Consider the following 26,823-nt stretch of genomic DNA (forward strand, 5'->3'; position numbering starts at 1 on the left):
TTTGACAGTCACCACCAGGCACGAAGGTTGTGTGTGTTCGCAGAGTGCCCCTTGGTTCAGCTCAGAGCTCTGTTTACCCCCCTTAGATGGTCTTGTTTGGTCAGAGCAGTGGAACTGTTGGAAGGATGGGCTTGAGGTACGGGGCTGTCAGAGGGAGGGGAAGAGACAGTCTAGGTAATGTCTGCCGTTAACAAATTAGGACTCAGAGCTGCAGTCATACTGAACACTCAGCTGAATATTCTCCCTGCTGGGAAAGTAGAAAGGGGTTGCCTCAGCGGCACACTATTGAAATAGTAAGATGGGGCTGCTATTTTGTGTTGTTATGCCTTTGGTGCTCTTGTTTTCAAGAATTCACTGGTTTAACCAACACTGTTCAGTAGCAATACAACACAAGTCGGGGGCGCCTGGCTGGCTGAGTCAGTTGAGCATCCGGCTCTTGATTTCCGCTCAGGTCTTGATCTCAGGGTCTTGAGATCGAGCCCCAGTCTGCGTTGGGCGTGGAGCCTGCTTGGGATTCTATCTCCCTCTCCCTCTGCTCCTCCCCTCCCGTTCTCTTAAAAAAAAAAAAAAAGGAAGAGGAAATACAGTGTAAGCCACATATGTAATTTCAGAGGGTTTTTAGTGGCCACATTAGAAAAAGCCAAAAAGGAATGGGTGAAATCAATTTTATTAATTTTTATTCAAGCTAGTCTAGATCTGGGATATGTCAGCATGCAAGGGCTGTAACCTGTTCATGAGGTGGTGTGTGTTCTTTGTTCTCGGCTTTGACTCCGGTCTGTGCTCTAGCATATCCCCTCTCACACTTGGCCACATTGCAGGTGCTCCGTAGCCCAGTGTGGCCAGGGCTTGCCTGTGGGACGGGACAGGTCTGACCCAGGAACCATGGAGAAGCCCATTATGGAGGGTTGCTCCTGCCCCTGGTTTCTTTCTGTGGCCCAGCCATCCCTCCTTTAAATTCTCCACAGGCATTTGCAGTTGTCGCGTGTTCTCATGGAAGGTCTAGACTCGAAGACAGAAATAATCCTGGGCTTCTCTTTTCTGTCCTAGAATTTGTTTCCCTCCTTCCTCCTAGATCCTGTTCCTAGTGCTGCTCCGAAGCTTCTCAAAATTCTGTACATTGTGTGAGTAGAGTAATCAGAACTGGGCTTAAAACGTTGTGGACAGGCTGCCAGGCAGTGAGGCCATCCGTCCCCCTTCTGGGTGGCTCTGCTTTTCCTGTGGCTCTTGCCTGTTAGCTCAAGTGCTGCTTCTCAGATTGTGGTTACTTACCTGTGTGGTTCTTACTGTGTGGACACCCCGCAGAATGGTCACATCAGACCAGTAGGCTGCCGGGCTGGGGTTGAGAGCTGAGCCGGGCTTAGGAGCTGGGGGGTGGGCCCTTCGGTGCTGCCCTCACCGAGAGAAGGTGGCAGGGGTCCCAGGGAATTGATTCTGGGCTTGCCAGCTGTGAGGTTTCTGAACAGAGGGCCTCCGATGTGCAGGTTCCTGCATAGACTCTATGGCCTAGGCTGCCCCTGTGGCTTCCCTTTCAGGCCTGAATCTTCAGATTCTTCCTCCACCATCTCTCTGGCGGCTCCTGGGGTGCCCCCTTGCATCCACCATGTGGGTTCCTGGGAATGTGGCGGTGAGCAGTGCCTGCCCTTGCGGGGTTCACGTTCTACTGAGGCAGAGAGTAACAGATGCAGGAGGAATAGCGAGTGCTGTGGAGGAAAAGTGGGAGTGTGCAGAGAATGTGTAGAGAACAGGGAGGAACAAGTCCAAATGGGGCGGTCAGGGAAGGCCTTTCTGAGTAGGTGACGTCTGAGCTGAGACGTGAGTGCAGCCATCTGGAGAAACATGAAAGCCACGATTGTCCCCTGTGGCAGCTCCTACCGCCCCTAGCCTGACACCAGCACGTAATCGCTTGTGGAACTACCTGTCCTCCCCACCCTTCCGTTGGCTGGGCTGAGGCTCTCTTGTTACCCAGTTTCACTGGCATCAGACACAGCATCTGGCATCCTAGCATTGTGTTGGTGGTCGCATGAGTGGCTGGATGGACGGTCTGCAGTCGATCCAGTGAGCAGCGTGTCCTAAACATGAAAGGAAGCAATCTGTCTGGAGCCCAGACTTCTCTGCAGGGCAGACCCTGGCCCAGCCCAGCCCCTGCCAGAGGAGAGACAAGACTGGCCTGCAGCCTGAGGAAAGTGGGTCAGTGTTAGACACCCCCATCACACCTCTCCCCATGTAGCTCCTCAGCAGTTTCTGCCCGCTGTCTGTCTGGGGACAGTTCCGGCTCCCAATGAGTGAAGTCAACTCAGAAACGGTTGAGAAAGCATGGGCAGGGGGCACAAGGGGGAAATGGTTTTTGATTACTTACTAGCCGCCGTGCATGTCCTGGTGCCTCCTGCAGCTTGCTGCAGTAGGGACCTCAGAACCACCGCCGCAGGCCAGCCTTCACCCTCCCGCAGCTCTGCTGGCCCGTGCGGGACCACAGCGGGGACCATGAGACATCATCATCTATCTGCCCCCGTCTTCCTCCACTTAGCCTGATGGTCCTCGAGAAGGTCTGGGTACAACCTATGACACAAGGAAGGATTCTTCAGATGCCGATCTTCTGTTGCCTTCTGGTTCTTCTTGAGCCTGCCAGCTAGCCCAGATAGGGGAGATAGAGAGGCTGAGATGTTTATCCCGTAGAAGCTGTAACCCATACTCCAGAAGGTCTCTAGCCCTTCTAGACACTTGGGTTCGGCTGTGGGGCACTTGTAGCTGCGGTTGTTCCCGTTCCCTGTTAGCGGGCCACAGGGCATGTTAGAAGTAAGTCTGCAGGACCAGTAGATGTTTCCTCTTTACCTCTTTTTCCAGCGTGTGCTGGTAAGTCCTTTCCACTTTCCCAGCCATGCCAATTATGATGAATTCAGGTGGCTAAATATTTGTGCTCAATTTTGTTAGAAATCTTTGCTCAGAGGGAGGCTACCTGCCTCTGTCCTGACCTAATTCTGGTAACACGGGGAACTGAGGAAAGGAAGGCTTGGTTGTCGTGGTTGGCGCTGCAGTGGCAAGGAGACTGTGTCTGCTGACTCCTGGTAGCGAGGTCTGCCTGTCTGTGGCCGTGGCATTGACGGCGTGGATCAGGCCAATTTGGAAGGCAGTCTGCAGTATGGGACCATCTGGCTGTCAGGACCATCACTGATGCAAGGCCCAGCTTGCTTTCTATCCCAGGGTCTGGTCTGTCTTCCTCCTTGGCTTGCTGTGCCTTTACCAAGCTCCTGCTTTGGCGGGGGGGGGGGGGGGGGGGGGGCATGTCTGCAGGGTGTCTTGGAAGATGTTTTAGAATTGAGGAGAACGGCGGGCGAGGGGGGGGTGGGAACCATAGTCCCTCTGGGGAAGGACTGCCCACCCGCCCCACTGGGATGAATTCAGCTCACCTGCTGCCGGGGGGCTCAGCTGTGTATCCGGGGAGAGACGGCCAGGTAGGGGTGGGGGGAGTCTGGCCGGTCTTCTCGGTTCTGCCCTCACCAGGTAAAAAACAAAACTCCGTGGGAAGATCAGCCACCCTGAGCCCCACACACTCCACCCCTACTTCAATGAGAACCTGGCCCCTCAGCAAAGAATCAGCCTTGGATCAGGGCCCTGCTGTGTTATTTTTACTGCCGTTTCCTACCATATTTGCATTTTTAAAAATAGCAGTGCTGAGTGGATCCCTTTCAGTCTGAGTCTGCTTCAGAAGGTAGGATGCATATTGCAGAGTGTGGCTATTGATTAGCAGCTGATTCTCAGTGTTTGGTAGCCTGGCCCGAAGAAGATGCAGGTGTTGTGGGTGGAGGTAAAGCTGGATGTCACAAGCCACTGTGTAGATGAGGTGTCAGCTCTTCGCTGACTGAAGATTATGTCATCTTGAAGATGATGTCATGTGTCTGTGGGCTCACAGTAGGAAAGGTGAAGACAGGGAGCAGGAGCATCTGTAAGCTGAGGTCGTGGTGGCCATCTACACACCCCCTCGAGCCAGGGCGCTCTTTCTCCAATTTGGAGCTCTTACATGTGGGCATAGCCACATTTTATGTACCAGCTTGTGCCCATCCAGAAATTCAGCTCTAACAGTCAAGTTCGTATGGCTGCCTTCCTGCCTGGAAGTCTTTAAGGTGGCTAAGCCTTGTCCCCCAGGTGTCCGGGGGTATATGCTGGCAGTATCTGCTTTTTGCCACCTTGGTAGCAGCCGGCCTGGGTCAGGCCCCCTGTCCCTGGTCAGTGGGGGTTTCGTGCTAAAAGCTGGCACGGAGCCTACTGGCCTAGACTAGGGTCTGGAGCACCGGGGCAGAGGTCAGTCAAAGTTGGGGCTGCATTGTTTTGATGACCTGGTGCCTGTGTGTCTGTTCAAGGGCTGAACCATGAGTATGTCAGGGATAACCGAGGTGAGGAGCCGTAATCAGTGGGAACTCACTTGGTTGATGATTTTATTTATTTTTTATTTTTTTAATTTTTTAAAAGATTTTATTTATTTATTCATAGACACACAGAGAGAGAGGCAGAAACACAGGCAGAGGAAGAAGCAGGCTCCATGCAGGGAGCCCGATGTGGGACTCGATCCTGGGTCTCCAGGATCACACCCGAGGCCGCAGGCGGCGCCAAACCACTGCGCCACCGGGGCTTCCCTGTTGATGATTTTAATACCTTGTTTTTGCATCTTGAGCCTCAGATATATATGTTTAAAGTATTTTTTTTAAGATTTTTTTTAAGATTTTTTTTTTTGAGAGAGAGCAAGAGATCACAAGCCAAGGGCAGAGGGAGGAGTGGACTCCCCCACTGAGCAGGGAGCCCACTATGGGACTCGATCCCAGGACCTGGGATCATGACCTGAGCTGAAGGCAGATGCTTCACTGACAGCCACCCAGGTGCCCCAGAGTCTGTTTAAAGAGTGCTGAGGGTTCTGCTGAATACCTGCCTTAGAACTTAGTCCTCCTCTTGAGACCTGCTGAGGCCGCCTCTGTCTTTCCTCGTAATCTTCTGTTATTTCAACACTGCTAAATTGAATATTTAGACTTCCTCCACTCTCTTTTTATGGGTCCATTTGTTGGTTTCCACCAGTTGCCCTTCAAAAACCAACATGGTAGTGTGTGGTCAGCCGAACACCACCTTGCAGCTGCTGATTGTAAGGCCTGGAGTCTAAAAATGGGTGTCTTGTAGTGCAAATGAATTTTGATCTCTTGCTCTCAAGAAACGTCCTGGTTCAGGTTTGTGAAAATATGATTTCTGGATGAGAGGTCCTTCTTGCGTGGAACCTAGAGTTGCCCAGAAGGAAAGAAGTTTCATGCCTTAATTATACAGAAAAGGTCACTGGGAGGCCTAGGTTCTATGTCTTGTGTGCTCGTGTTTTCACTACTCTTCTCTGACCCCTCAGGGGCACCCTGGAGCATCGTGGGGTGGGGAGGCTGTTCTGGTCCCTGAGCTGGGATGGTTCTGTGACTATCTTGTCTGAAATGAGGAGCACATTTCTTGTCTGAAATGAGGAGAAGCCCTTCCCCTTGAGGCGGCAGTGAGGGTTGAATGAGGTCTGTGAAGCACCTAGACATGCCTTCCTCCTCCTCCTCCTCCTCCTCCTCCTCCTCTTCTCTCTTCTTTTCCTCCTCCCCCTCCTCCTCACACCCCTCCCTCAGGCCTGAGATGACCTGTCTGCTGGACCCCCTTTGTCCAAGCAAGGCTGTTTTCTCCTGCGTGCCAGAGCCTGGGTAGCACTAGCTGCTGATGTTAGCGTGGCCCCTGCACACCCAGCTGAGAGCACTCTTTCCCACACGCTCTGATTCACTCTTGGTCGGATCTCTTCTTCATCACTGTGGGTGGGTGTGTCTGCACTCATTAAAAGGAGGGTAGAATTTTGACCATGTGAACAAGAACATGGTTATTTGCATACTTTAAGATTTCCTGTGGGTTTTCTTGAGATAGCTCTCCTAGTGTACCTAAAATCCTTTCAATTTAGAAAAGACTTTTTAGTAATGGCATCTAAATCAAGATGCACCCTTACATTAATTTTTGTGTCTTGTTTCAGCCTTTGTAAACACCATTTCATGTGTTTGCTTTTTCCAACTGAGCTGTAGGTTCCTCAGAAGAGAAACTGTCAGGAGGCTGGTTTAGGCTATGCCCCTGTGTGCCTGGCATGGGGCTTTCTCAGACCTGGCATGGGCCAAGGACATCTTTCCATTCAGCCTGCCCACTTGGGGGGGGAGTGGTCTGTGGGGATGCGTGCTCCAGACAGGCTGCCCATGTGGCCCCTCAGCAGTGACAGCTGTGAGCAGGTGGTAGCAACCAGGCCCCCTAGAGATGTTGCAGGGAACGAGCTCAAGCCCGAAGAGCCTGGACAGCCCAGGGCTGTCATTCCAGATGAGGCATCTCACGCCCAGGTTGGTAAAAGGACTCTGCTCTCTGGCTGTGACAGAGGGGTGGAAGGATTCTTCCCCCAGTCTCAGTGATTCTGCTGTTTTGTTCACAAGTATTTCCAGTCCCCAGTCCCAGCTCAGTAAACCATCCCATCCTGACATGAGTTGCTGTGGGTGAGCTTTGGGTAATTGACGTCAGGAGGGAGGGCAGTCAGGGTTTTTCAGACTTAATGAATAAACCAAGAGCCATTCCATCTGTGCCAGAGTTTCCAGGCCATTTGGTGGCCAGGTGATGTGCAGTACCTCAAGATAGGTGTTTATTTCATCTGCCTTGAATTAGCAACCGTGGGTTTTGGAGAAGCAAGCAGAAGTTGCTGTGGATTCAGGAGGTGAGGTCTTCCACACGGGATCCCTTGTGGTTGAGAGTGGGCCTGGCCTGCCCCACTGGACTCAGAGACCGTCCCTTTGAGCTGCTTCTCTTTCCTTTTTGCCTTTAAAATGCCAATTAGAGTAGCCAGCGTTGGGTCATCTTTTCAGAATGCCCTCCTGGGGCTGGACTGGAACAGGGCCCTCCCTCCTTCTATCCTCATACCCTCTCTCTTAAGACCTTCTCTGAGGTGAAGACAAGGTGCTGTGCACATAGGTCACCTGGAGACGAGAGACATTGTTCAAGTATGGATTTCCAGGCCACTCCCCAGCCCTGTGGCCTGGGAGTCTGCATTTCAGGGAGCTCTGGGAAGATGGTGGAGTGCTATCAGGGGCCACTCTTTGTCAGCACAGCTCTCATCACTTGAGGGCCATGGTCTAGGCAAAGCTTGCCCAATGAGGAAAAATAAGTTAGCAAAACCATGGCTCTGGAGTCTTGTGGCCAGGGTGGTCTCAGGCAGTTCACCTACTTCTGCAAGCCTCCAGATTCCTCTGTGGAGTGAAAGCACGGGTGATGGTGGTGCCCCGTAGAGGTTGTGGGTTTGGAAGAGGCTGAGCACGTAGGGCTCCTGCCTATACTGTACAAGCTCACTAAAGGCCTGTCATCGTTCCCTGAGCTGACCTGACATCAGAGGATGTAAGTGGAGGTCTAGAAGGCAGTGCTGGGCCTTGAGCCCTCTGCACCCAGACAGTGGCCTGCTGCATGCATGCTCACTCCCAGGGATGCCCAGCAGCCCCAGGACAGCAGCCTGGCCACAAGAACAGACACGAAGTCATGTTTACTGTTTACTTTTCTACTTTTTAGTTAAACTTCTTGAGGAGGGAGATTTCCTCCTAAGGCTTCCCATTTGTACCCTCCCTTCAGATCCAGAAGGCCCAGGGCTGCTTTGTGCTTTTTAAAGTCAGGTAGACAAGCCTGGGGCTGAGACAAGAGGTGCAGTGCCGGGTTCTTTCTCCATGCCTCCACCTCTTGCCACCAAATGCACAAGCCACACCCCAAACATCACGGCATCTGCAGAGACCCAGCTCTGCTGGTGAGGCTCCAGCTGGCCTGCTGCCAGGCGCAGCTCCCCAGTCCTGTCCCCTCACTTAGTAGGCAGTTGGACTGGGTCCCCTTACTCTGTCCCCTGGGGCAGGCTGTGCCTCCAGGCCATTCCAGCAAGCTGCAGCTGCATTTTCCAGGCAATGATGCAGTCATGCTGCATTGCCCAGCCCTGATTGCAGCTTTTGATGAGAGGGGGGTCCCAGGGGATAGTGCTGCCCTGGGGGGCTGAGAGTACAGAGGCCTGGTCAATTTTCATCTGAAGCCAAGGAGGTGGTGAACATCCCTCACCTACATCTCTGATGGTTCCTATACAGCCTGGCCCTTCCCACCCTCCCCCACCTACTGTCCAGAAGTAGGAACTTTTGTCTCCCTACCCAGCTAATAAGCAGTACACGAACTTCTGTATAAGTTTTCACGTATTTTCATTTTGTCCCCCCGTCTGAATACAAGGCACATTCCTACAGATTTTTATTCTTGTCTCATTCTCAATCTATAGGAAACACTAAAAAATTGTGGAATTAATGGACCTGAGTCTGGTTTTAGCAGAACTTCTGATGAATGGTTTCTGTAGCACATGATTGACAGAATTTTCTAGTTAGGGGCACTGACCTTTGTCTTTTCTTCCATTCTGCCCAGACGTTTCCAGCTGTCCTCTCTCTTCTCCAGGCATGTGAGGCCCTCTGGCCATTTGTGTTTTGCTGGTAAAACCTTCTCTCCTCAGGTGGGCAGCTTGCTGATTGTTGGGTTGTCAGGGGCTAGCCACATGATGGTCAACTGCTCTGAGAAAGTCCTTACCCAGCCATACGCTAGAATCACTGACCAGTCATATCCCCCGGCCCCATGTAACTGGGAACTCGGGCTTAGGAAGAAGCCAGAAGAGGAGCCTAGCTCTATCCACAGTGCCATTTCCTGCCCCTTCTGAAAGCCACCACGCTGACATCTGTAAGTGATGCCAGAGAGAGTTCGTAGTACCCGACCCCCACAGTGTCTGGGTGCAAACATACAGATCCTGGGTTTTTTGTTTGTTTGCTTGTTTTTGGCTCCAGACCAACTTCCAATGAGAAAAGAAGCCTCTCTCCCCTTGGTATAACTGGCTGAAACCCTAGGCAGAGAGAAGCAGCAGAGCCGGGTACAGAGACTGTACACTTTACGTCATGGCCGAGGACACATGTGCATTATATATTGCAACTAGAAGGGGTTTCCCCAAATATGCCTGGCCTTACTATGTGTCATGCGTGTAGATACTTCCTTTTTCCCCCCCTAGTGTTGGCCATGACCCCCTAAATTGATTTCATAACCCACAAAAGGGTCAGAGCCCACAGTTTTGAAAAACACTGCTGTAGGGAGCATTCCACTCTAGGATTTCCAAAACTTTTCCAGAATTCCTCACTGTAGCATACAGATTTCCAGTCCCACATAAGTAACTTCTCTGCCCACCCAGTTGTATTTGCGTTGGCAGGGGGGAGAGGGAGGTTAAGGTCACTCACTGGGCCTTTCCACTCCTCACCCATCTCTGTGCCGAGTCCTTGTAAAATTCTTTCAAAAACAGTGTGCACTCCTTATTTTACATTTGTATGTTCTCCTCTAGCCCTGAATCTATAGGAAGCTCTAAAGAAATTAATTGACCTCAATTCTAGGTTTTAACAAAGTTCCTATTGAATGGTTTCTTCTGTTCTCACCCCTGTCAGAACGAGCCGGGCTGAGGGGCTTCTCAGCCTTAGGAGCATCTGTGTGTGCTCTCAGGCATCTGCCTCCCCCCGCGGTGCTGCTGCGGTGCGGTGCTCGCCGTGGACTGGAACCCACGGACAGTGTGGCTAGGCCCTTCAAGCTTAGGGACAGACAGTGTCAGAAGTATCTGTGACTAGGGGTGGGGTGGGGGTCTGATTAGGAGTCCCCGGGGTCCCCAACCCAAGTGGAATCCCTGGTGACCTGTTTCATCCTTCTCCAATGTGTCTTGGACTCAGACTCCACTCAGGCTGTTGGCAGGTGGCAGGGACTGTGCTTCGCAGATTGTTCCTACCCCTTGGGAGTAATAAGCCTTTAGAAATTTCCAGTGCTGGCCTGACCTCATATTCCTTTCAGGACTCTGTCCTTTGAGTCCTGGCTTAGGGAAACAGCCTAATTCCTACTTGTGTCGGCTGGGCCACTTTTCCCCTCCTCCCTAGGCAAAGCTGCGGGGTAGCTTGTTTTTCTTTTCTGAAGAAAGAGTCTGGTTTCCTTGCTGAGCACTTTGAGGTTTCTGAGAGGTCCCCCCCGAGGCCTTGGGCCTGGCTCAGTTCAGCGATGTTTGGTGAAACCTCACCCTGAATACAAACCTGAACCTGGACCACTATAGGCTGTCCCTAGTTTTCCACTCGCTCACCAGGGCACAATGTGGGGCTGGTGGTCAGCTTGTCCTTGTGATCTGAGGCTGTGCAGCCCCCCGTGGATGTTTGGCACGATGCTGAGCTTTCTGAGTTTGAAGCTGCTCCCAGTTGTAAGTTGAAGGTCTGGTATTGAGGACATTACTGTCTCTCTGGAAAGACAGGCTTGGTTTTCCTCCGGTGGGTCTGAAGGACGATACCCACAGTCGGATGGTAGATGACAGTGGTCGAGTGCGTGAGTTCCGGCCTTGACACAAATACTGAGGCACCTTGAGGCCCCTCCTTTGCCTTTCATTGGGAACTTCCTGCCACTTCCCTGTCGCACCGGGAGCCTGGTGCTGGTGTGGCTGATGAGGAATGAAGCCACCTGTGTTCCCCGGAGCAGGAGCAGGTGCTTGGCTTCCGCTGAGAAGGCCAGCCCTTAGGGCCACCCACCAAATCCTACGGATGTGATGCTCAGATCCACTTGAAAGTAGTTTCTTGTATCAGCTTCCTTTTATTTTCAACCTATTGATCAGCCTCAGTTTGTCTTTTTATATTCATGAAACAAACTTATACAGCGACTTTGGGCTCCTCCAGGTCAGTTGAGAGCAGTGTTATGAGTGAGGGTTTGGATCAAGGGTTGTAGGACCTGCTTTGTTGCTCCTGTGTAGTCAGCAGTGGGCCTCGAGACTGCAGCTCAGGGGAGCAGTGTGCACCTCAGTGGGGGCAGGAGGAGGAGAGTGATCCTCCCGGTCAGAGCAGAGCTCCGTGGAGCTGGACTGGGAGTGGCATGGAAGTGCCCGGCCTCACTGCCATGTTGCCTCTTCCCTGTGATTTTATTGCATCCCGACCACGAGAGGCACCTCATGAGCTCTGCCTTCTGAACATATCCGGGGTGATCCTTTCCCCCACCTCTCTGGTCTCAGCGCACCATTCTAGGGGCAGCCTCAGGGCTTCTTGCCTCAATGCTGCAGATGCTTTGGGCTGGATCACTGTCGTGGTACCGGGGCAGGGGTGGGGGTGTCCTGTGCATTGTTGGATGTCTAGCAACATCTCTACCCTCTACATTACCAGAAACTCCCTTTGGTAACGGCCAAAAATGTGTCCAGACAGTCCAGATGCAATCTGGGGGCAGAGTTGCCCCCAGTTGAGAACCACTGGGCCAGTTGGTCTCCCTACCCCTCTTTACAGCATGTTTTTGGCCCCCAGCACCTAGAGGATCCTTTTAACATTATCGCCAAGCATACAGTCTCCTCTGAGCCCTGCAGGGATTCCATCTCAATGAGGATGGAACCTCAGGTCCTTCCTGCTGTTTTTTCTCTAAGGCCTGAATGAAGTAGTCTCATCTATGCTGCCCTTGCTGGTTGTCGAACACACAGAGGACATGAATCTTTACGGCAGCCCTGATCTCTGGTCAGATGTCACCTTGGAGTGGCCTTTCCTGACCAGCCATTTAAAATAATGCACTCCTGCTTTCTCCCGTTCCCTCTCACCCCTGCCTGCACTGCCTTGTTTTTCTGTATGGCGCTTAGCACCACCTGATGTGTGAGCGCACGCGCAAGTGCATGCATTTCCTCTACTGTGCTAGAATGTAAGCTTTGTGAGAGCAGGCACTTGTCTCCCCAGCGCCTGGCACATGGGAGGTGCTCATTGTTGTTCAGGTGAGTCACCTCTTCTGTAAAGCCTGGCTGTCCTCCAGAGCAGTGCCAGCATCCCTGTCCCTGGAGGGCAGAGGTGGTGTTGGATGTGCGTCTCTAGAGCAGGCAGGGGGAGCAAAGGATGTCCCACGGTTGTGTCCCAAAATTGTCTGAGGTAACACATGCCCCCTCCCTTTTTTAAGGATTTTATTTATTTATTCATGAGAGACACATAGAGAAGCAGAGACACAGACAGAGGGAGAAGCAGGCTCCACGCAGGGAGCCCGATGTAGGACTCGATCTCAGGACCCTGGATCATGACCTGAGCTGAAGGCAGACACTCAACCACTGGGCCACCCAGGCGCCCTAACACATGCCCCTTTTAAAAGCCATCCATAGCCCCTTCTCGCTCAGAGACACGTTAACACTTTGGTGTCGTATCTTTTTTTATTTTTCTGTTCAGAATCTTCTGACAGCTACACTCTCCCTCAAGAAACGCTGAGAGTCAGCACCTCAGAGGTCGTTGAGCATTCTAGAGCCAGTAATGACAGTCATCCCCACCTCAGATCCCACCCTGGTAAATTTTTTTGTTTTGGGTTTTTGTTTTTTGTTTTTTGTTTTTTGTTTTTAACTGCAGTGAGGTGCACCTAACAGAAAGCCAGGGCTTTGTCTGGGGACTAGTTGAGCTCCGGAGTCATGTTTCTGCGGACAGGCGCCGCGCCCTCTAGTGCTAGTCCCGGGCACCTGCTGTCTGGGCGCCGGATCCTTCCAGTCTCCTGTCCCAGAAAGGAATAGAGTGTTGAATGCCTTTATGACCAGGAGAGGAATCACTGTCTTTTACCACGTGTGAACCTGCCAGAAATAGGTTTTACTCTGCTCCTCTCTCTGCAGCTCTGGGGAGGGATGAGCGTGTGTGGTTAAGAGGATGGTCTCCAGCCAGGTGCCTGAGTGCAAGTCAGGGTCCACCTGTGTGTCGCTGTGTGACTCTGAACGAGTTTCTTGTTTTCTCCCCGTTTCAGTTTATTTATCTGTCAAATGGGGATGATAGTGATAGTATGCCAAGAAAACCAAAAACCTCTTGACACGTAATAAGCACTATTTGCAGTAGGCAGAGGTGTCCCGAGCCCCTGAGTCTTCAGGAGCACAGTGATGCCCTCCAGAGTGGGGATGTGGGGAGCCTTCGTGATGCAGGGAACAGAGAAGAAGGGGCCATTTGGAAGGGACTGTGCAGGGGAGAGGCACACAGATTGGAGAGGACTCGCTTGTCTGGACGAAAGTAGTGCCCCTGTGGGTGGGGACATAGGGAGTTGGGCAGGAAAGTTGTGAAGGATGAGGGAGACCCTTGCAAGTTGTCCAAAGCCCTTCTAGACACTCTTTGCTCATTTTCTGGAATTCCCAAGTGAAGGCAAATAGCCAGAAGAGTGGCCACCACACCCCTTTCTTCTCCCTGCTGCTCCCACTCTGCTCCGCTCCCAACACTGTCAGGGCTTGGGAGAAATGTCCCTCCCCATCGTGGGATGTTGTTAGAAGAGCCTGAAGACCAAGCCTCACGGTGGAGCGGACTCTGACAAAAGACTACGCGCAGGTTGGGAGAGCCACGTCCAGACGGCAGTGTTAGCTCATCAGCCCCCAGCACCCCCAGCGCCTCCCTCCCCAGGAACATGGGGAACTGTGACCTGCCGGCCTCAGCACAGGTTTGCAAAGGCAGGAAAGAGAAAACATGCCCTGGCCTTGCAGTGATGCCAGCCTTCACTAGTGTGCTGTGCTGTTCCTACTTAAGCCTCAGAGCGGGAGCCTCAGTGTCCCCTCTGCACCAGTGTGCTGCGAGACTGGGCAGCGTGCCATCTAAGACCGCAGTGATTCAGGATCTGTGCCTGTGCCACTCCCTTCCCTGCAGCTCTGTCAGGGACCAACACAAACCCCAGGGTGGGGACACCATCTGCAGACGCAAATTGGGGCTCTTCTCAGGGATCCCTTAGCAGGCAAGGCAGCCTGTGCCTGAGACTGCAGGTCACACCAGGGATTGGTGTCCCCCCTGCCCCACACAGAACAGTCCCTCTCCCATTGGATTTCCTGGCACTGCAACTTTGGTTTCTATGGCAACTTGGAAAAACCTGCAATTGTGGCTTTTTGAAGTCTAAAATGGGAGCAGAGGTTTGAGATAGGGTGGGACAGCACTGAAAATACCACATCCCAGACCAGAGCTCTGGGCACAGAGAGTTAGAGCATGGGAAGTTCTTGGAGTTAGAAAAGTGGCACCATCATCCCAGCAGACCCTGAGCAGAGCTCCACGTGGCCCCTCCCCGCCTCCTGGGACCTTCAAGCAGAGGGAAGGAGAGTCTGTACACACAAGGTCTCTAGCCTGTGCCTCTCAGGACAGTGGAGTCACATGAAGTAATCACATCTGGCATTTGCTGAGCACTTACTGTGTGCCGAGCACCCTGTGATCATCTGCTTTCATTGCTTTATTATCTCAACTGCTCCGAGATGGCTGCTCCCACCCCATTTTGTACATGTGGACGGAAGTGATTTGCCTGAGGTTTCAGAGCTGACATGGCCAAGTGTCTGGATCGTGGGCTTAGGTTCCTATGTAAGAAAATCTCTATCCCTTGTCAATGGTGGAGCCCATTGCTCCCCTCTCTTCACTTTTTTTGGTTTTCTTAAAGGTTTTATTTATTTAGATCACCTCTCTACACAGCGTGGGGCTTGAACTCTCGACCCCAAGACCAAGAGTCACATGTTCTTCTGAGAGGTGCCTCCCCTTTAGTTTTTTGTCAAGTCCTGTCCTCGTGATAGCAGGGTTGTCTTAGCTGTCGTCACCACAATTGCAGGGATCTTGAGCCAATGCCTTCCTTTTTTAGTGTCTCAGTTCTCTTTCCGTGGCGGTCACCTTTCCACGCCCGGGGCGTGGGCGTGGGGCCGGTGTGACCTTGAGGAATCTTAGATTGGCTGTTGTTTGAGAGACCAGCTCTTGCATCTCTGTGGTTCAGGATGCTGGAGGTGCCCCCCGCAGAAGGAGGTGGGGAGTCACAGAGCCTTACCCCATACCCTGGCTTAATGAAGAACCCCAGGTTTGCAGAGCCAGCAAAGAAGACAGGCTGGCCTGGCGGAGAACCGTCTTCCTCCTGGGCCATTGGTGGGGGCTCCGGGCCCTGGCACAGGGAGGGGACAGCTCTCGAGAGGCCCCAGCTGTCCTCAGAGGCGGCTGTTGCTGGGCGTTGGTGGAGGGATGGGTCAGGCTCGTCGTGTGGTTGGCAGTTGGCTGGGCTCCAGGGCCGGCCACCCTGAGCAGCCCGCAGTCCTCTGCAGCGCCGCAGATAAGGAGCGGGCCGCGGCTGGCTGCGGCTGCCCAGAAAGGATAGCCCAGATTAGAAGGTCGCGTCGGGTGATAGCGGCCTTCAGGGTGACCCACACAGCCCAGTGTCACGCTCCTCCTCCACCCCCCTGCGCGGCGCTCAGCGGCAGGGCCAGGCAGGCACTCGAAGAAAGGAGGAGGAGGATCCCGCTCCCGGCAGAGTGCTTTGCTGTACCACGGACGGGCGATTGAAGCCTTCGTTGAAATGAGGCCTTCTGTGACCCGCCGGCTTGTGTGGTCGCAGTTACCTCCACTTGCGGTGTTTGCCTCCGGTTGGGCCCCTCCGTCTGGGTGCGATCAGAGAGGTGTGTGGCGTTTGCTAAAGCCACACTTAGGATTTGTGCATTGGGCGGTGTATAGGCTCACACCTCAGTGAGAATTGGAAGAAAAATGCCCCCTATACAGACGTCAGAGGCCCTTCTGTCACACCGTGTTCTCTTTCCCAGCTGAAACTAGAGGACCGCTCCGTGGTACCCCGGGACGTGGTCCGGCACATGCGATCCACCGTGAGTCTTGGTGCGGGGGTTGCCTGGGGAATTGTCTGGGCCGGGTCTGCCCTGGTGGCTGGTGCTGTGCGCCTGCTCGGGCCTGGATGCCTTCTCCTCCCCAGGACAGTCAGTGTGGCACCGTGATAGACGTCAGCATCGACTGTGCTGTCAAGCTCATCGGCACCAACTGCATCATCTACCCTGTCAACAGCAAGGACCTCCAGCACATCTGGGTGAGCAGCCCCATCCACCGCCCTCTTGGGGTGTCTCCGGCTTCTGGCCAGGCCCTCATGGGGGCTTGCTTGTGTGTGCCTGAGTGGCGCTTCTTGCGAGGAAGCCGTTGGAATGTGAGGTCGAGCCACATCCCTGGGCCTCCAGCTTGGACTGCTGGTGTGGTTTTCACTACTTAGCTTCCTTCCTTCTCTCATACTCACTTTTGGAAAAACAAATTTCTTCCTTAATTTCTTTTTTAAATGACTTCAGACTCAGGAGAAGCTCTGAGTTCCTGCATTCCCGGCACCATTAGGCTCCTTGGCTGTGAGCCTTTCCCTCCCTTTGCCCCGTCACCTTCCTCCTCCGTTCCCCACATTTCCTTCTCGCTCCTTGCTCTTCTGTCTGAAACCCTGGAAAGCAGGCTGCAGATGGAGTGCCCCGTGGGCCCTAAATACTGCAGCACGTACTTCCCCCAAACAGGAGTGCTCAGCGCCCAGTTCAGGAAGTCAGCACTGCGCTGCTGTCCGATCACAGACCCTGTTCAGCTGTCCCAGCAATATCCTTTCTCCCCCTCTGATCCAGGATTCCATTCAGGAGCACACTTTCCATTTAGTTGTCAGCTCTTTGATTCCTCATCTGGAGCTGCTCCCCAGTCTTGCTTTGTCGTCCTATCCTGGTACATTCCACTGGCTGACCCCGAGCATGGAGCTCTGTGACATGGCCTCCTGACCAGACTCAGGCACCTGCATCCTTGGCAGGACCGCCCAGGGCCCACTGAGCTCTTCCTGAGCCCTGATGTCCAGTGGCCACAGCGGGGGTGTCCACTCTGACCTGTCGTGTTGGTGCTGCCACAGCCTTCACACCTTGCAAGTGATCCTGCTTTGTGAGGAGATGTTCCGGGTTTGCGCCAGTAGCCTGTCACTTGTGAAACCCCGATCCGCTGGCCTCTGTGAGCCACCCTCCACTCCCCGCGCCCCCCCCCCCCCCCCCCCAGCCAGCCAGGCAGCGCTCTGATGGTCGCTGAGGGGGCCTGTACGATGCCGACGTTCCTCCTCGTGTTCAGGAGTCGACATTCTGGGCAGTAGAGCTTCTCCTTCAGCCTCATTTATGTACTCCTTTGTTTTGTACATCTGCGTGGACTCGGAGATTCTTGTCTTACCCAGTCGGTTGTAATCTGTGACTGCCATTATTTGTTTTGTAGCTGAAATTAGCCCAGATTTAGCCAGTGAGAGCCCCTTCGAGCTGACATCTGTGTCCTTTTGACATACATATGCCCATCTTTTTTTTCTTTTCCTTTTTAAGCACTTTCTTACTTTCTACCTTTCCTGCTCCAGCCCTGGAATCATTTCTCCAAAGAGCCTTGGTTCCTTTCAGAGGAGAATGATATTTTAAAAACCAAGATCTAGATGGAGGCTAGGTGTACTCATTGCTACTAGGGCCTTTCGGGACAGCACTGTTGTATGGACAGACCGTGTATGGACACAGACAGACGTGCATGTACATACATGTAGGCACATCTGAATTTGTCAGTACCTCTTCTACATAGACATGAAAATATGTGAGTTTTTCCGCTTCCCCCTTTCTGTATGAGTGAGTCCCTTCCCCAATGGTAAGAAACTTGGTTCTTTGATATCCTCAGTGTATTAGTTATCACTTTACTTGTCCATCAACTACCCTCCACCTGCCACCTCCACAGCTCACTCCTATCCAAGAGTCCTGTGTCCATGGAGGCCCCAGGGCCTCTGCATGACTCTCGTTGCCATGAAGCAGCCCCCCACTGTCTCTTCTTTCACCCCGGGAAGGGAAGCTGGGGTGCAGCATAGAACTCTTGGTGGGGAAAGCCAGCTCTTCAGGCCAGTGCCCGACTGGCCCAGGCAGCCATCTGGATGTCTCATGTGTCTCGGGGCAGAGAGGAATTGGTGCCCTGCACACCAGTGTCGCCTGCATCTCTCACACCCCTGTTCCCTTGGTCTGCAGCCCTTCATGTACGGGGACTACATTGCCTATGACTGCTGGCTGGGGAAGGTGTACGACTTAAAGAACCAGATCATCCTGAAGCTATCCAACGGTGCCAGGTATACCTGGCCATACCTGGCTGCTCTGCAGGGGCCACCTGGGGAGGGGGACCGCCCATGGGGAGGAGGGGCCAGGGGTGTTTTTTCCCAGAGCCTGTGACGACATGAGCTCCAAGCACTGGGTCTGACCCTGGGCTAGTCTCCTGTTGCCCTGGCCTCATTTAGAGTGTCTGCTAGGGGTGATGCTTTATTTTAGACACCTTTTAATGGTAGTGAGCAGTCACATATGGGTTAAGGTCTATTTGTTTTGAGGGAGTTTCTTGTACCAGTGTAGAGGCCGAGCTGTGGGCAGAGGATGGTTCACACCATTTTAGGGCATGCCAGCATATTGGTGCCTCTCGATAACTCCTTTTGATACTGGTCAGCACCATAGTGTGTCCTGGGGCCATGCCTCCCCTAAGACTCTGTCCTTTTGCCCTGTGAACCAAACCCCTGTTCATTCACTATTTCAGGTGCTCCATGAACACAGAAGATGGCGCCAAGCTCTATGATGTCTGCCCCCATGTCAGTGACTCTGTACGTGTGCTCCACCCAGGCAGGCTTTTGGGGGGGCAGGCTTGGGGGGACAGGGCCTCATGTTCCCTTGCCCTCTGGGCTGGCCAGGAAGGATGACCACTTAGCAAAGAGCTGGGAGCTAGCCTGGGCTAAGCAAGTGCTGCTTCTAGGCAGAGTGGTTTCCCACAGAAGGGGTAGGTATGCACCAGAAGGTCCTAAGGTCTGGGCATGGGCAGGAGTATTAGAAGGTTTCTTTGCATTTTGTTAACTTGACCTCATCCTAAAAAACATCCATTCTTTAGTATTAGTCTGTACACTGTCATTACGATATGATACTTGAGAACAGTAATGTGTGACCATTTGTAAATAAGTATGGGGGGCTGGCGGGTGCATGATCAAACACGTTTGGGGACTATTGCCCTCTAGAGTCCTTGCAGTGTCACCCTTGGCCAACAACATTGACATGGCCTGAGAGCTTATTAGAATGAGTCAAATGTACATTCTGGTAAGTTCTCTGGGTGATTTACATGCACTCTAGGTCTAAGAGGTGCTGCTCTGGAGCCCTAGAGTCTGTTTTAGCCTGGGGCAGTGGGGAGCATGCCACTGTGAGGTAAGGGAAGGGGTGGATGCCCAGAGCACCAGCCCCTGAGGAGATGCCACTCACAAGGACTTCTTCTCTGGCCCCACACCCTGCAGGGTCTCTTCTTTGATGACTCCTACGGCTTCTACCCAGGCCAGGTGCTCATTGGCCCTGCCAAGATCTTCTCTAGCGTCCAGTGGCTGTCAGGGGTCAAGCCTGTGCTCAGTACCAAGAGCAAATTCCGAGTGGTGGTGGAAGAGGTAGGGGCTGGGCAGGGGGCCGCGTCCTCAGACTCCGTGCCCTGGAGCTGAGCTTTCGTCCACACCTTTGTCGTCTGCTCTGAGGGCTCAGCCCGGCTCCTTAGCCCTATTGATCTGAAAGGGCTTTAAATAAAGGGAAGCCAGGGTGTGGTCATGGGGTGGCGGGTGGGCAGATGTCCCTAAGACTCGCTGATTCAGAGTGAGCAAGGTGGGACGGTGGCGAGTGGCAGTTCCTTTCGGCCCTGATGGGGTGGTGATCCCTCGGACGAGGCTGTAATTGTCATAGGTGGGGCCTGCTCTGCGGGTGCCATACTTGGGCCCATGCTCAGAAGATCTGCTTCCTGCTCTGGAGGTCAAGGCAGCTGCTTAACCAAGAGAGCTATTAAGCTGCTGACTAAGGCCCTGTCCTACCCACCATCCCCAGGTACAAGTTGTAGAGCTGAAAGTCACATGGATTACCAAGAGTTTCTGTCCAGGGGGCACGGACAGCGTCAGCCCCCCGCCCTCTGTCATTACCCAGGAAAACCTAGGCAGGTGAGTGGCTCCTACGTGCCCACTCCAACAACCCCAGTGACATGCCCTGAGCAAGTTTCTGGGCCAGAGTCATAGATGGGGGGGTGCCGAGATCATCCTTGACCTACTCCTCACTTCTCCCTCCCAGGGTGAAGCGTCTCGGATGCTTTGACCATGCTCAGCGGCAGCTTGGAGAGCGCTGTCTGTATGTCTTCCCAGCCAAGGTAGAGCCGGCCAAGATTGCCTGTGAATGTCCAGAAAAACACTGCGCCCAGGGGGAGGGCTCTATGGCCAAGAAGGTATGTCCTTGGGGTTGGGATCGGTGGGCATTTGAGGAACTGGCCTTGAGCTATTTCCACAGCCAGGAAGGAGAATCTGTGCTTTAGGCCTTGGGGGGCAGCCCTGATCTCCTTTGCAGGCCACCTAGGTGTGTATAGCTGCCCCCCTCTCCCCAAGCTGCCTGAATGTCCCTCATGCCCAGGGTGGGGCCATGGTGGTCCTGCGGCTCCACAGCCCCCGCCCTCCCTGTCCAACCTTACAGGTGAAGCGCCTGTTGAAGAAGCAGGTTGTGAGGATCATGTCCTGCTCCCCGGATACCCAGTGCACTAGAGACCATTCCATGGAGGACCCAGGAAAGAAAGGCGGGGCCAAAGCCAAGAGCGAAACAGGGTCCGTCAGTCCCGAAGAGACGCCTGATGGGTCCACCAGCCCGGTGGACATGCAAGATGAGGGCTCAGAGGAAGCCCAGGACACGAGTGAGCAGCTGCCCCCCTTCCTGCTGAAGGAAGGTGGAGATGACAGGCTGCACTCAGCGGAGCAGGACGCGGATGACGAGGCTGCTGATGACACAGATGACACCAGCTCGGTGACCTCCTCTGCTAGCTCCACCACTTCCTCCCAGAGTGGCAGTGGTACAAGCAGAAAAAAGAGCATCCCTTTGTCTATCAAGAACTTAAAGCGAAAACACAAGCGGAAGAAGAATAAAATCACTCGTGACTTTAAGCCGGGGGACAGGTAAACCCAGAGGGCGCCTCTCCCTGCTGACTGGGAGAATGTCCAGCCTGGGGCCGACCCTTCGGTGCCTGCACACACAAGCACACACAGTCCACAAGCCCTCTGTGGGCTCGGGGGCACCCAGCTGAGGTGCCTCGGATTGGCCTGGATAGAAAAGAGAGGTCTGGGAGTGGGGCAGTGGGTGGCATGGTGGCACTGGCCCCGGGTCTGGCCCTTAGGATCGCATTCACGAGGTCTCCCAAAGGAGACCTTTCTCCAAGGAGGTCGCAGGGCAGGGGAGGTGTAGGTGAGCACATGTGGACCGCTTTGTCTTCCTTCTCGCCCGTTTGTGTGGCCTGGCTGGCTGGTGGCACCGTGCCTGCAGGGTGGCAGTGGAGGTGGTAACCACCATGACCTCGGCAGACGTCATGTGGCAGGATGGCTCCGTGGAGTGCAACATTCGCTCCAATGACCTCTTTCCCGTGCACCACCTGGACAATAACGAATTCTGCCCTGGAGACTTCGTGGTGGACAAGCGAGGTAGTGCTGCCTCCAGAAGCTGCCCAGCAGAGGGCCTGGACAGGGCTTAGGGGGGATGGGCCGGAGGTCTCAGGGGCAGGGAGGAGACAACCCCTTAGAAGGTGACTCACTTTTTCAAGGGCCGGGGCAGCCTTTTCTGGCCTCCACCAACCTAGCCAGAGGACATGTGGGTTCCGTGCCTGGCTGTGGTTGAGATGTAGTGAGGGGCAGGTGGCCCCACCAGGACTCCTTACCTAGACGTTCCCTCCTCTGGTTCTGCAGCCCAGAGCTGTCCGGACCCCGCTGTCTATGGTGTGGTACAGTCCGGGGACCACGTGGGCCGTACCTGCATGGTGAAGTGGTTCAAGCTACGGCCAAGTGGCGATGACGTGGAGGTGAGTACACACGGTCCCCACTGTTTCATGGTGGGCTAGGTGTCAGGCCCCTGAGCTCACGACGACCCATCCTATCCTCTAGCTGATTGGAGAAGAGGAAGACGTGAGCGTCTACGACATTGCTGACCATCCTGACTTCCGGTTCCGCACAACTGACATCGTCATCCGCATTGGCAATACTGAGGATGGAGCTCCTCACAAGGAGGATGAGGTAGGGCTGCCTGCCTCCTAGGCAGCATCTGCAGTCCCTGGAGGTGCCACCAGGTGGCTCCAGGAGACAAGACGTGCTGTGCTCTGGGCTCCCCAAGTGCCTCCCCAGTAGGGCAGCTGCCTGACGGCCTCCCCAAGGATTCACCCACCTTCGGGATCAGGCTTCATGTAGCTGGTCCTGAGTGCTGTGGGGGCACAGGAGAGGCTTGGGGAGGTGGCATCTGAGCTGGGCCTTGATGAGCGAGTGGGAAATTGGCTGGGGTCAAGCAGAGGAAGACCCCCCCCATGGCAGGGACCCCGTTGTAAGAGTGTCAGGAAGCCCAGCGAGAGCTGACTGCTATGAGTAGGAATGGAATCAGTAGGGGCTTGTGTGCTCGACTGCCCGTTTTGGAACCAGAGGGTCCTACGCTTAAGCTGCTCACCAAGTGTGGCCTCTGGCTGGCACCCACATCCCTTCCCTTCTCGTGGCCTCACCCTTGTCACCCATTGCCAGAGCTCCCTTTTGGCGGTGCTGTGGCCCTCACCCCTTGGAGAGCTGCTCCTTGACCCTGCCCCATTTACCCTGCAGCCGTCAGTTGGCCAGGTGGCCCGCGTGGATGTCAGCAGCAAGGTGGAGGTGGTGTGGGCTGACAACTCAAAGACCATCATTCTGCCCCAGGTGAGCCCTTTGGCAATGCCCAGACCACATGGCTCACAACTGTGGCAGCTGGGCTGGGAGCCTCGGCCTGTCTCCTGTCCCTGCTCAAGGAACAGGAAGACGGGCTCTCAGATCTTCCTAGTGAGGGTCTCTTCTTTTGGGTGTTTGGGTCTCAGGGAGAGCTTGAGAGGGAGGGGTTATTACATGCCAAGCTCTGGGCGGAGGGAGTTAGGAGAACAGAGGGGCAGCCCACTGCTGGCCCATAGTCTTGCCCCACCCAGAAGGTTTACGGGTTTGCCTGCATCCCCGTCTCACTCTGCTAAGAAACATAGGTTACTTCCTATAGAAGGTAGAGCCTTCCCACCAACGTTTCTAGGAAAATTTCTCCAGATCAGGAAGAGAAAGGAGAAGAGCTGGCCCTAGTCCCAGCCCCAGCCCCAGCCCCTGCTGGTGGGTTCTGAACAACAAAGATATTCTCAGTATCATTTCTTTGCCCCCACCCTGTTTGAGCCAATCCTCACATCCCTGCTCCCCTCTCCTGGTCCCTTTATGGGGTGGGGGAGGGAGTGGCTTACTCCTTCATCCGGGCGACCATTCCAGGAATACATGAACAGGATGTGACACAGGCCAGCTCTCCTCAACCTCCCCCTCCTATTGCATGTTCTCAGCTAAACCCCACAGAGGTGGCTGACCTGAATCCTCTGGGGTGGAGCTGGATTTGCCACCAGGGGTGGCCAGTATTCATAGAGGCAGAGGAGGCTGGAATGGTCCTTGGCTGCCACTTGGGCCTTTAAGCCCCGCCGCCGGGTGTGGGGTAGGCAGAGGCACCTCCCAGAGTCCCAGGGACCACCTAGCACAGAGAGGCCCAACTGCAGAGTCGAGGATAGGAAAGGGGGAAAGGGCGGAGGGGGCCCGCTGAGGCCTCAGCATAGCCTGTCACCATCAGCTCTGAGGGTCGGGGGCCACCCCGGAGCCCTGCAGAGCCTCTCTGAACTGTGCCCATCTGCCCCCAGCACTTGTACAACATTGAGTCTGAGATTGAGGAATCAGACTATGACTCGGTGGAAGGCAGCACCAGTGGGGCATCCTCGGATGAGTGGGAGGACGACAGTGACAGCTGGGAGACGGACAACGGGCTGGTGGAGGATGAGCACCCCAAGATAGAGGAGCCCCCCATCCCACCTCCTGAGCAGCCAGCAGCCCCCGAGGAGGACAAGGGGGTGGTGATCAGCGAAGAGGCTGCCACGGCCGCCATTCAGGGGGCTGTGGCCATGGCTGCGCCCGTGGCTGGGCTGATGGAGAAGGCTGGCAAGGATGGGCCCCCAAAGAGCTTCCGGGAGTTGAAAGAGGCCATCAAGATCCTGGAGAGCCTCAAGAACATGACTGTGGAGCAGCTTCTGACAGGCTCACCCACCTCCCCCACAGTGGAGCCTGAGAAACCCACTCGGGAGAAGAAGTTTCTAGATGACATTAAGAAACTCCAGGAAAATCTCAAGAAGACTCTGGACAATGTGGCCATTGCGGAGGAGGAGAAGATGGAGGCGATGCCGGATGCTGAACGCAAGGAGGACAAACCCGAGGGGCAGTCCCCCGTGAAGGCCGAGTGGCCCAGCGAGACCCCGGTGCTCTGTCAGCAGTGTGGCGGCAAGCCTGGAGTCACCTTCACCAGTGCCAAGGGCGAGGTCTTCTCGGTGCTGGAGTTTGCGCCCTGTGAGTTCACCTTGCCTGTGCCGGTCCCCTCCCAGCTCCCAGCTGCCGCCTGAGGAGAGGAAAGCATTTCCCTGGTGTGGTCACCGGGCGGTGGCTGGGCTCGCGGGTGTGAAGCCTGGGGGCTTATTCGCCCGCCTGGGGGGGTGCTTCCTCTAGGCCACTTCCCCAGGGTGGCAGCTATCCTTCCAGATAGAGTTCTCGGGTCCTGTCTTTAGGGACTGACCCCTCTTTTCTCCCCTCTAGCAAATCACTCTTTTAAGAAAATTGAGTTCCAGCCTCCAGAAGCCAAGAAGTTCTTCAGCACAGTACGGAAGGAGATGGCACTGCTGGCTACCTCGCTGCCCGATGGCATCATGGTCAAGACTTTTGAAGATAGGATGGCAAGTAGCCTGGCGTGGGCTTGGCATGGGCAGGTGCAGGTGTTCTTGTGTGGGTGCTTGGCACCCAGAGGCAGACAGCTGTGGGCTCCTGGACCTCCAGGACTGAGCAGCACCTGAGAGGCCACCCACACCCCTTAATGGGGCAGGAGACAGGCTCTTTCACGTGGGGGGCACACACGTGTCTAGACCGCACAGTGTGTTCTTTTCCCCCTTCTTTACAAGTTATTACCTGAGTGTTGTTCTTTTAAAAGTATCAGAACGTTGCAGAGAAAGCTGAAGTTGCCTTTGACCAATCCTCACCCAGCCCCTACCCTAGGCATCATAATTTTAGGAGTTTTGTGGGTCTCCCTACAGAAGATCTTTAAAAAAAAAAAAAGAAAAAGAAAAAGACAACCTTTTTTTATTTTCTATTTTCGCATTCTCACATGTCAGCATAAACATTTTGTGTGATCTGTTCCACACGAGTAGCCTGTCATTGCACACATCATCCGTAGTTTGCTTTTTTGTCTCTCAATGGGATGATTTTTGAGACCTGTTGATGTTGATGCGTCTTGATCTAGTTCATTCTCTTTTAGCTACAGATTAGTATCCACTCACGTGGCCATGTCCCATTGCGTTTTCCATTCCTCTCTCCATGGCCCGAGCCCAGGGTTGAGTCATGCCACCGGAGGCGGTGTGAGCGCGTCCTCATTCCAGGCACAGGCATGCCCGGTCCATCTGTCACCTCATTTATTCAACACCTCCACCGGGCCCCTGCTGTGTGCCGGGCCTGGTGCGAGACACTGAACTTGAGTCTGACCTGGCCGCAGCCACAGTCCAGCTCTGGCCAGAGGGGCCAGAGAACAGAACAGGGGTGCTGTTTGCACCTACCTGGAAACCATGGGGCGGGGCTGGGGTCACCACGGGGTCGGTGCCACTCAGGGCTCATTCATTCCTTTTTTTTCTTTCTTATATTTATTTAAATTCAATCAACATATAGCGTATTACTCGTTTCAGAGATAGAGTTCAGTGATTCATCGGTTGTGTACAACACCCAGTGCTCGTTACGTCACATGCCCTCCTTAATGCCCGTCACCCAGTTACCCCATCCCCCCACCCCCTGCTGCTCAGGGTTCTTGGTGACATCTTTGCTTTTGCTTGAGTTTTAGTAAAACTTGACAATTCCAACCTGTCTCAGCTCTGCTGAGGAGAGAACAGCATTTTTTCCAGGCCTTACTCGCAGGGACAAATGGCTCAGTGCATTATCTCAAGACTTGCGGGGTGGCACTGGGCAGTACTCTGCCCTCGCTGTTTTTACATCACCCAGTGTCACGTGTGTTGCTGTAATAGTGGATGCCACCCCCCACCCCCGATACACAGATTTCAACTGTCTGGGGGCAGTCTCCCTAATGACTTAATGACCCGAGTTTCTTCGGTGGTCTGCCAGCTTTTCCACTGGGGTTCCAGATCCCCTTGTTCCTCTGGTTCCCTAAAAGCAAGTATAGCCTTGCCACCTTGGAATGTTCTTTCATCTTCTGACTAGTTGTAATTGTTGTTGGCCTGAGGGCAGAGGGGGTCAGGGCAGGTGTTTTAAGAAATGAATCTTCAAAGTAATGACTTAATGATAAAAAAACAGTTTGGATGATTCCATTTATACCAGGAGTTAAAAGATGCCGTGTAGGCCCACACAGAAATAGTTCCATTTAGCTTCTCCATAGCTGGTGGCGTCTGGAATCCCAGGGCGCTGTTCTTCCTCCCCCCGATCCACACAGGTGCCGTGTGCAGAAGCCCGCACCGACCTCAGCCTTCCCTCCCTCTAGGACCTTTTCTCAGCCCTGATCAAGGGCCCCACTCGCACCCCCTACGAGGATGGCCTCTACTTGTTTGACATCCAGCTGCCCAACATCTACCCAGCCGTGCCCCCCCACTTTTGCTACCTCTCCCAGTGCAGTGGCCGCCTGAACCCCAACCTGTATGACAACGGGAAGGTGTGTGTCAGCCTCCTGGGCACCTGGATTGGAAAGGTGAGTGTAATGCCAGCACTGTCGGGGTGGGAGGACAGCCTGTCGGGCGTGGGTGTCTGGACAGTCGATCATGCTGTGCGCACATGTGTTTCAGGGGACGGAGAGGTGGACGAGCAAATCCAGCCTTCTCCAGGTGCTCATCTCCATCCAAGGTACGGTGTCGGGGGAGGGCCGGTGGTCAGGAGAGCTGCTGGGGG

At 54.2% G+C, this 26,823-nt stretch overlaps 1 protein-coding gene across 4 annotated transcripts in view; it reads left to right on the forward strand.

The window, feature by feature from the left end:
- Nucleotides 1-26,823, forward strand: part of UBE2O (ubiquitin conjugating enzyme E2 O) — a 55,926-nt gene that overhangs the window by 26,746 nt on the left and 2,357 nt on the right. Inside the window, exons 1-17 of one of the 4 annotated variants that reach the window (XM_072746554.1) lie at nt 15,082-15,460; nt 15,602-15,661; nt 15,766-15,876; nt 17,834-17,931; nt 18,384-18,447; nt 19,123-19,266; nt 19,691-19,800; nt 19,928-20,078; nt 20,321-20,793; nt 21,158-21,312; nt 21,574-21,686; nt 21,769-21,897; nt 22,465-22,554; nt 23,547-24,243; nt 24,487-24,623; nt 26,423-26,626; nt 26,721-26,778. In XM_072746554.1, coding sequence (XP_072602655.1) covers nt 15,650-15,661; nt 15,766-15,876; nt 17,834-17,931; nt 18,384-18,447; nt 19,123-19,266; nt 19,691-19,800; nt 19,928-20,078; nt 20,321-20,793; nt 21,158-21,312; nt 21,574-21,686; nt 21,769-21,897; nt 22,465-22,554; nt 23,547-24,243; nt 24,487-24,623; nt 26,423-26,626; nt 26,721-26,778 — 2,746 coding nt within the window. In that variant the 5' untranslated portion in view covers nt 15,082-15,460; nt 15,602-15,649. Of the gene's footprint in view, nt 1-15,081; nt 15,461-15,601; nt 15,662-15,765; nt 15,877-17,833; nt 17,932-18,383; nt 18,448-19,122; nt 19,267-19,690; nt 19,801-19,927; nt 20,079-20,320; nt 20,794-21,157; nt 21,313-21,573; nt 21,687-21,768; nt 21,898-22,464; nt 22,555-23,546; nt 24,244-24,486; nt 24,624-26,422; nt 26,627-26,720; nt 26,779-26,823 lie in introns of those variants that run through there. The other 3 variants (XM_072746555.1, XM_072746552.1, XM_072746553.1) reach the window with 3 other exon arrangements.

Source organism: Vulpes vulpes, chromosome 2, assembly GCF_048418805.1.
Source record: "Vulpes vulpes isolate BD-2025 chromosome 2, VulVul3, whole genome shotgun sequence".
In the NCBI taxonomy this organism is placed as follows: domain Eukaryota; kingdom Metazoa; phylum Chordata; class Mammalia; order Carnivora; family Canidae; genus Vulpes; species Vulpes vulpes.